This window comes from Macaca thibetana, chromosome 4, assembly GCF_024542745.1.
Source record: "Macaca thibetana thibetana isolate TM-01 chromosome 4, ASM2454274v1, whole genome shotgun sequence".
Taxonomy (NCBI): domain Eukaryota; kingdom Metazoa; phylum Chordata; class Mammalia; order Primates; family Cercopithecidae; genus Macaca; species Macaca thibetana.
In genome coordinates this window covers 51,552,355-51,562,344 of record NC_065581.1, presented here as the reverse complement: position 1 = coordinate 51,562,344, position 9,990 = coordinate 51,552,355, and the positions used below count along the sequence as shown (strand labels likewise).

The following is a 9,990-nucleotide window of genomic DNA, read 5'->3' as shown; positions in this document are numbered from 1 at the left end:
GCTTAATGTGGCTAGACAACGGACTGTGTGTGGTGGGGAGGGGATGATATGGGGGAAACAGGGAAGCAAGATAAAATTGAAAGGGACTGGAGAAGAGAGCAAGGCCAAGTCAGAATGATATATTGTCAATTGTATAGAACTTTGACTTTGTCATAAGGGCAATAGCAAGCCATGAAGAGGATTATTTGTGATGTGCAAATCATATTCACTTCTTACAATAAATCTCTCCAGTGAGGAGAACGGAATAAAAAGCAGGACTGGAGGCAGAAAGTCCAGTTACAAGGCTATTGCAGTAATGCAATCATGAGTTGCTAGTGCCTGGAACTAAGTGGTTGGCTATCTGATAGTCATTCACTAGTTCCTGACAAATTAATCACTTACTTTATTTATTTATTTATTTTGAGACAGAGTCTTGCTCTGTCACCCAGGCTAGAGAGCAGTGGCGTGATCTTGCCTCACTGCAACCTCCGCCTCCCAGGTTCAAGAGATTCTTGTGCCTCAGTCTCCCAAGTAGCCGGGATTACAGGTGACCACCACCACACCCGGCTAATTTTTTTTATTTTTAGTTGAGATGAAGTTTTGCCATGTTGCCTTGGTTGGTTTAGAACTCCTGAACTCAGGCAATCCCCACGCTTTGGCCTCCCAAAGTGCTAGGATTACAGGTGTGAGCCACCTCACCGGGCCAATTTAATTTATTATAATGTTTTATATTAATTTGTCAGAATCTAGTGATTAACTATAAGAGAGGATAGAGATAAGGTTAGTTAAGATGGCTCACAAGTTTCTGTCTTGTGCAACTGTATGGAGTTGTCTTTCACAGAGATAGAAAATTTGAGACGTGTAATTGGTTGAGGGAGGTTGATTAGGATTCCATATTTTAATGTGTGTTGAGTTAGACGATGCTGTTTTTTCATAAGATGATAATAACCATTGAAAATGGACAACATGGATCTAGAGTGCAGGAGAATATTATGGATTTATAATTCATTAGCGTTGTGCTAAGACAGGCAAGCTACAGTAGTAAATAGACCCTTCTAGCCTCCCTCATCCCGATTTCAGTGGCTTAAAATAATAGATGTTTAGGTCAAAGTAATGTGTGCTTCTTCTCCATGTGGCCATTCAGGATCCAGATCCTCTCTATCTTATGTCTCTGCCATCTGTAAGACAGTGGCTCTCAACTAGGAGTGATTTAGCAATGTCCGGAGATAATTTAGCTCCTTATAATTGTGAGGGATGCTACTGAAGTCTACTGCATAGAAACCAAAAATCTACTAAACATCCTGCAACACACAAGATAGCTCTCACCAAAATGTGCCAGATAATTCTTTATCAATAGTGCCAAGGTGGAGAATCATTGCTCTGAACTTTATCATATAACTCATGTAGAAGAGGACAGAACACAGAGAAAAGTGCATGACTGATTTTTACTGGTAAATCCTGAAAGTAGCAAGTATCACTCCCACTCTTCCTCTAGAGATAACTTAATCACATGGCTACAAACAGCAAGAAGTTTAGTCTAGGTCAGAGACTGGCAAACTATGGCCCTGAGGACTAATCCAATCCGCTGCCTATTTTTGTAAATGATGATTTATTGGAACACAGTCATTGCCATTTGTTTACACATTGTCTATAGCTACCTTCATGCTACATCAGCAGAGTTGAGTAGTTGCAACAAAGACCACATGGCCTGCATAGACTAAAATATTTACTATTGGGCCCTTTATTTAAAAAAAATTGCCAACCTCTCATATGGGAATATACGGCAGGACAAAGGAAAAGTGGACTTTGTTAGATGACGATTGGTCTCTGCCACAAGAAAAGACATGTAATTGAAATTATGGTTGGACATTATGTTGCCCAGAGAGATGGTGAGAAAACAAAAGACAATATTTAAACCCACAGTTAGGATTTATTGACAGTAAGACATCATGACTGAACTTGGAAGGAAGACTAAACATAAATTTATATCATACCTCAGTGCCTGTTTTCCAAATAGCTCTTGATATAAAAAAAGATTAAGGAAATGCAATATTAAAGAATAGCTTTGAAAACTTACATTAGGTTCTAACTGGCAATAACCAACATGGCCACATTAAACTTTTTTTCTTGTGACCTTACGGGGATTTATTCAGTTATTTCAATTTTTCTTTTTTCTTTTTTTTTTTTTTGTTTCTGAGACAGAGTCTCGCTCTGTTGCCCAGGCTCACTGCAAGCTCCACCTCCCAGGTTCGAGCCATTCTCCTGCCTCAGCCTCCCGAGTAGCTGAGACTACAGGCGCCCACCACCACGCCCGGCTAATTTTTTGTATATTTAGTAGAGACGGGGTTTCACCATGTTAGCCAGGATGGTCTCGATCTCCTGACCTCGTGATGATCCGCCCGCCTCGGCTTCCCAAAGTGCTGGGATTACAGGCATGAGCCACTGTGCCCAGCCTTCTTCAATTTCTCTTAAGTGTCTTGGTCTTATTAAATTATGATGCAGATGAGAAGTAGCTGAAATAGATATTTTACTTGTGTAGCAGGTATAAATGTTTACCAATTTGGATATATGAGAAATGTCACTTTATTTTCTATAATGTGACTTAATTTCTATTTTTGAGCCTTCATTTGGAAATGTGGCCAAAATTAGCTCTCAGTACACTCAGGGTCTCCTTGGGTTACGTATGTGTCCCAGGGTTGCATTGGGGAGGGCTTATGTAGCACCAGACATGGAGGAACATCTGGCCTAGGTCTTCATCTGTTGATGCTGGCTTCTATATTTTGTGATGCTATGGCTGGAAGTCTGCCAACTACATTTCTCATAACCCTTTGCAAGCTGGATTCTAATTAGGTTCTGCAATGGGGCACATGTAGGAAGTGGAAGGAAGAAAGAGGGGAAAGGATGCTCTAGCATATTTCCAGTTCCGGCTATCATCCCTCCAGCAGAAGAGGTAGGTTAAGGCTCCAGCCTCCAGCTTCTTTTGCACTCCCAGCATTAGGACCCTCTACCCTCTCAGAAGATCCACCAGCATTAATCTTGAGGTGGGTTCTCTCAGAGAGAGGTTCAAGTAACACCCATGGGTAGGGGCGTGCTTGCTTCAAAGTTCCTACATTCAAGTAACTTTACTTCCTTACTTTTGTTTCCCCATTTCTGGGGATGGTAGCTGCTTTTCCAATTACGAGTATTTGGGTGACTCAGTGTCCATTTTTGCTCTTTCGGCCTTCTAACACTTATTTAACTTGTTCTCTTTGAAATCCCTGAGTAGGGGGAAGGTCTGAATTCCTGTCTGGTCTTTGATTGGTGTGTCTCAGGTTTTTCTTTCGTATTCTTGTTTCCAACCTATGAGGACTCTGCATACTTGCCAGCTATCTGGATTGCTCTCCGGTGAACCTGAAATATTCAAGTGCTGCTTCCTTTGTTCCTCTTGCATCCACATCATGCTAGTCTGTCCCTGCCATCTTGAAATAAATAAACTCCTTAGGAGAAATGTGAGGCTGTCTGAGTGCCACCTGCCTAGATGCATATCACATAGACAGCTCTTTGCTTCTGTACTGTGCTGGGCTTTCTTCCTCCCCTGGGCTTTTCTCTGGGATGAGGACATAATTCCTCCTCTATAAGATTCACACCCCAACCTCACCCCCAGGACATGACCCTATCTCAGAGGTGCAGTGCTACACTAAACTTTAAAAAAATTATCCTTTGGCTGGACGTGGTGCCTCGCGCCTGTAATCCTAGCTTTGGGAGGCGGAGGGGTGTGGATCACCTGAGGTTAGGAATTCAAGACCAGCCTGGCCAACATGGCAAAACCGCTTCTCTACTAAAAATACAAAAATTAGCCAGGCGTGGTGGCATATACCTGTAATCTCAGCTACTCAGGAAGCTGAGGCTTGAACCCAAGAGGCGGAGGTTGCAGTAAGCCGAGATCGCACCACTGTACTCTACCCTGGGTGACAGAGCGAGACTCCGTCTCAAAAAAAAAAAAAAAAAAAAAATCTCCTTCTTCTTTGCTCTTTCCCCAACCACCTGTGGATTCTTTTCTGGTCTCCAGTGTGTGTGGTGTTGTCAGGGAGCTTTGGGGGCAGGTGGAAGTAATAAGGTCCTGACCGAGATGCTTTTAAACCTCAAGTCCCCTCTAGAGCCTAAGATTTTGAAACTAAAAATTTTTATGAAAGTTTCTTTAAAAACTTTTGTTGCCTGCATTCTTCTGGGTCACATTCCTTCCCTGAGGCAGTAAAGGCAACATGTTAGCTGCCCCAGAATGTGGAAGGAAGGGAGGAATATCCAGAAATACAAGGTGTGCCTGTTAGTTTTCAAAATAGCTTACTGCCTCAAATGTTTTTAAGTCTCCTAGAATGCTAAAGCTCCTTTTCCCTGGTCTCTAGCTTCCTGTTTCCCTGATCATAACTCTCTTCCTCAATTTTTCACCCTTCCATCTCCCCCCATCTCCTGTTTCCTAGATCCTGGTCTGGCTTGTGCTGGGCACCCTGTGTGTATTTTCATCATGACACATACCATATTTGAATAGCTATTATCTTCATAGGAGATTATGAGAAGCTTGACATTAATAAAAATATTCTATTTCACTCTGTATCTTCAGTCTCTAGGATGAAGCCTGTCATAGAAAGGGTACAATAAGCTGAAGACAAACTGATCTCTAGATAAAAAATGATTTGTCCAAATTCTAAGTATGAAAGACAGTAGCTAATATTCACCTAGCACTAACATGCCCCTTTTCTGCTCTAAACAGTTTAGATACACCAAGTCTTTGATTCTGACAGTAATTCTGTGAGTAGGTATCTACTATCATGCTCATTTTGCAGATGAGAAAATGGAGGCACACAGAGGTGTGGCAACTTGCTCAGAATCACACAGTAGCAAGTAAGAGAGCCTTGATTTGAACCAGGTAGTGGTTTCTAGTTCATACTCTTAGACACTAGGTCATGACACCTCTCACATATTGACTTGGCTTTTGTAAGGAAATAACACACTCATTGTGTAAAGAATTCAGATATGTATATATATTTTAAAATTCCACTGTTCTAAAATGCTTCCAAAGAGGCATAGAAGCAAGTAAATATAGGAAAATGTTTTGTACTACCTTACTCATTATTAACAAGAATAGTTTATTGTCACATTTATCTTAAAAGTGCTAAGTGACAGAGGGCTGAACTCTTATCACTGTCACACTTGGATCAGGGGTCCTAAAGGGTCATATTTTGTTATAGACATTGAAGAGAATATATTCTCAAAAAATGGGAAAAAAAGGAACTGAAAAGCCGGGAAGGATTATCTCTATTTTTAAGGCATCTAAAAAGAAGGCAGAAGAAGCACAGACGAGGCATCTTTGCAGTGCTCTGATCTTTCCAGAGAAGAAAAATAGAGAGTCATTGAATTTTCATTAATTTTTCTAGAGCCAGCACACTTAAGTCAAATGGTAACTCTGATGACATATCCATGATAGTTGCATTAAATGAATTATTGAAAGAGTCTTAAAATAAGCATATCTTTGTATAAAAGTTTGACTTATTTCATTAAGTTTTAAATATAAAACTGTTATGCTGTCATTAATTTGGGGTAAGTATGAGAGATTTGAATATATTTTCTGGGGAAGTAATAGTTTATCTGAAAAAATATTTCTATTATTTATCATAATATTAAAAATCAGAAAGATTTTTTTCAAGCTATCTTCTTTTATTTTTTATTTATTTATGTTTTTTCTTTCCTTTTTTTTTTCTCTAAGTCTTGCTCTTGTCACCCCAAGCTGGAGTGCAATGGTGCGATCTCGGCTCACTGCAAACTCCATCTACCAGGTTCAAGCGATTCTCCTGCCTCAGCCTCCCAAGTTGTTGGAATTACAGGCACCTGCCACCACACTCGGCGAATTTTTGTATTTTTAGTAGAGAAGGGGTTTCACCATGTTGGCCAGGCTGGTCTTGAACTCCTGACCTCGTGATCCACCCGCATAGGCCTCCCAAAGTGTTGGGATTACAGACGTGAGCCACCACACCCGGTCCAAGCTATCTTCTTTTACCATAAACTATAATAAAGGTAATAACTTCACTTTTGTTGAAATTCTAATACCTAACTAGTGTTGTTTATTGTTCCATATGAAATATATCTATTTGAAACCAATGTGTCATCTTGGAAATATTTTCTTATTCAAATAAAAATAATTATTCATAAATTACAATGGAGGAAGCAAACCAGATTAAAGCACTGAGTACTGAAAAAAAAATCACAATTAAAAGGTCCTTTGGCCCATTTTGGACAAAGAACACACACACATTCATTTATTCATTTATTTAAAAAGTGGTGAGTACCTATTATATACAAGGCAAAAATTGGTATGTTAACAATGTCTATTAGAATATGATAATGATTCTAAACATGACCAGTCCATCAATTCTTTTATATCCTAATGGCTGGTTAAGTTAAAAGATGGGTGCTGTCCATTTAAGGCTCTTAAAACACCCAACATCCTGGTAAATAATATGCACTGTAGTTATATTTTTGTTTCCAAGGCTAGTAAGTAATAACATCCCATTGAGGTGTTTAGAATCCCAACTAGTCACAGGTAAAGGTGAAAAAGTAAGCTGGTAATATAAGCCAGATCTAATTTTTTGTCTGCTTATTGTTGAACATTTGACATGGTATATAACTACATAAAGTACCTAGCAGATATGCATATCAAAATGCCATATTAAATACATATGTATTGTTAATAATAAATAGAATAAAAGCAAGTTAATGTGGAAATTTAATTGAGGAAGTAGTCATCCACATTATCTGTACATAACTTTCCTACTACTTATTAAACTGAAATATTGATCATTTTTATTTCATGTGTATATTTTACAATATGGAAATTTCATGTAAGATTAAATCATATATTTTGTGAGAAAATTTGGAGCTGCAGCAGAATTTTGGCTTTATTCTATTTTATTTCAAAAAAACTTTAAGCCATGAATAATAGAAAAATTTTAAAAATGGAACTAAACACATGAAATCACAATTCATTATTTCATGTTTCTTTATTTTAAGCTCTTCTATTATGGAATTCCTTAGTAGTGTTTTCTGTTAATTAAATTTAAGCTAGAAAATTTAATTTTTCATTGGTATGGTTCTACTTTTCTGTACAAGATTGAAGATCAAGGTCAAATAATTTTTAAGAATTATTGTTAGGTAAAAATAGTTTTTGTGATCTCTACATGAAAATTCTTGAGCTATTTCCCCTCAATTAAAAATAATACTAATATTTCCCATGGGGTTATAATATGATAGAGGCTTTTAAAAAGTAATTAAATATGTTAATGAGAGGAGAATGTTTTAGTCTTAAACTAAGTGTCAGCAGTCCACACATTAATAAAAACATTCTTTTTTTCTTTTTACATAGACAATGACTTACATTTTTATTGGCCTAGAAGCTTGAGAATTGTTAACAGTAGAAAGGTTAGTACAATGTGATACCAATCAGGTTTCTTGACATGTTCAGGTTTATATGGACCAAACTTTCATTCAATTAGCCCCTTGCCTTTGCAGCCAGGAACCTCTCGTTTTCAGTGGCTTAACTAAAGGACAATGAAGTTATAAAAACAAGCTACGAAAAAAGAAAGCATCTTAAAAGCAAAAGTTTTCTCTGATCATTGTTTCTGTTTTCTTTATTGAACACAGACCTGAATGCTTTTGTGCCTCTCAAGGTTTAGAACACAGCCATCGGGCAGGTAGAAGAAGCACCAAAGCAGAAAAAGGAAGGCTCTCATCTTAACCATACAATCGTTGGCCACCAGCACTTCAAGGGGCCTCCCCTAGGTCCCTGTTCTCTTCTCCCATCTCTGAGAAGCAGGACTTCCCAGAAAGATCACTGTTCCTATTCCTATGCTTTTCCAGGCAAAACAATGCCACTGCTTTCCATCAGGAGCCCAAGGGAGGCAAAGCTACTCTTTCCTATATCCATCCTGCCCTGACCCACTAAATGCAGTGGGTCTGTTTTCTTGAATTGCTAGGGTGGTGATGTGAAGAGAATGGACAGAAGAGTTCATCTCTTATCCCTTCAGTAATATACTTTTCCAGTATCTTCTTAGCTATTGGGGTGGGGTAAATGGACCTGGGATTGGATGGGAATATCATAGATACGAGAAAGTTTCCTGGAATTTTTAAATACCACCAAGGCACTGGTAGTTAAGTGGGCTAGGGGTTATCAACATTTTAGATCTGTTGTCAATTCACAGATTCATAACTGCCCTTTTCAGTTACCCAAACATTTATTAATAGACTGATTTCCAGATTGATCTATTTAGTGGAATGAGGCACTCTTCAGTTAAAGGGAGTTAAGTTGAAAGACTGGAGCTGTAAGTACTGGTGGTGGATTCCAGTTTGGTCATGCTTTCTGATCCCTACCTACATAGTTGGGTAAGAAAGTGCATCAGTTAGATGTGAAAAAGCATGTGCTGCCTCTCCAAAGTCCAGAAGTGCTTAAAAACTGTGGTGTATATAATTCAGACAATAAGTTACGTGCACAAAGGAGTTTATCATAACATAAAATTAAAAGGTGACAATTTCATCACACAGTTACACTGCTGTTTTCCTTTTTTTTTCTTTTTTTTTTTTTTGGTTTTGTCCTTTTTTGTTTCATTTTTCATTTCCATTTTTGTTTTTTATGGAGGATTGGGGAAGGGTAGAGATTTGGTCCACTGAATATTAGTCACCCTCAATGATATATATATTAGAAAAAATATCAGCAGCAAGACTCTCTGGAAATAGATTCTGTTTGATGTAGCTAGTCTGTCTTTTCTGTTTTGCCCTCTTTCACAGCAGCCTCTGAAGTTTTCCGCAGGGGGGCTTTCTCCGAGTTGGCATGTCCTTGGCCAGAATCCGCTGCTCCGCCGTTTTTATGAGTAGTGTGTTTTTCCAAGTAGTTTAGCATTTCACTGAGAACTGTTTGGAAAGTGCTTAGAGCTGCACATATTGCCGGAGTCCCAAAGCCATGAGTGATCAAACTGGAAATGAGAAGTGACAGGAAAAAAGAGATGAATGATTTGCAGTATCCTGCGAAATAGCAAATCCCTCCATATAATTCAGAACATTCAATTAAACAGGTATTTATTGTGTTCCTAAATGACGCTAAGCATTGTGGAAGATACAACACAGTTGAAGGTATTGCTCTTGACTACAAAAGAAATATAGGACCCGTTTGGAAGACTTGCCATTAATAGAGTTGATATGCACTAATTATTACCAAGTCTAAATATTCAACACATGACTTGGTTCTCTACCTCATTAAGAAGTAGCTAGAAAACACACCTTTAGATTCCATGTGTGGAAACATCTTGCTTTCAAGAATGCCCTATATGGCATAGACTATACATGAAGAAATCATAATTGGCTGAGTGTGCCTCATGGCTAGCTGTCCCTCTGACTTCATTCTCCTTTTCCATAGTAATGCACTTTTATCCAGGCATATGGCCATCCAGATGGCGACTACATTTCCAAGCTTTTGCAGTGAGTTTTGGACATGGGACTTAACCTACCCACAATGTAACATAAAGAGAAGTGATACATGCAGTTCCCACTTGCTTAAAAGGGTAGCTATGCCCTATGTAGATAATCACTTAAGTGGCAGGGACAAAACAAGATAGAAGGAAACGATTCATCTCTAGACTCCTAAATGAGAGAGAAATAAAACCCTGTCTTATGTAAGCCACTCAACATTTAGGTCCTGGAAACTAACTAACTAATAACAAAAACTAATAAGCAAATGTAAGGAATGTTATGGCAACCTCAGCATAGGTAGTTCTTCCAACCATGACAAATGTCATCTTTGGTTGAACAAACACATAGCTGTAGATTTATCTTTTTGTGAGCAGAAGCTACCCAGATTGTTCACTTATGTTAACTGTCCTGAAGTGACACTCTGCCAGTTTGCTTCCTATGTCTTGTAATAATATAGAAAAACATCCTTGTCACATAGTATGCCCATGTTATAATATATATACAACATTGTGCATATGTGTA

At 38.4% G+C, this 9,990-nt stretch overlaps 1 protein-coding gene across 1 annotated transcript in view; it reads right to left on the bottom strand.

The window, feature by feature from the left end:
- Window positions 1-7,653: 7,653 nt before the first annotated feature.
- The window catches only part of TFAP2D (transcription factor AP-2 delta), a 57,680-nt gene continuing 55,343 nt past the window's right edge, over window positions 7,654-9,990 (bottom strand). Inside the window, exon 8 of the mRNA XM_050786268.1 lies at window positions 7,654-8,975. Coding sequence (XP_050642225.1) covers window positions 8,756-8,975 — 220 coding nt within the window. The 3' untranslated portion in view covers window positions 7,654-8,755. The remainder of the gene's footprint in view (window positions 8,976-9,990) is intronic.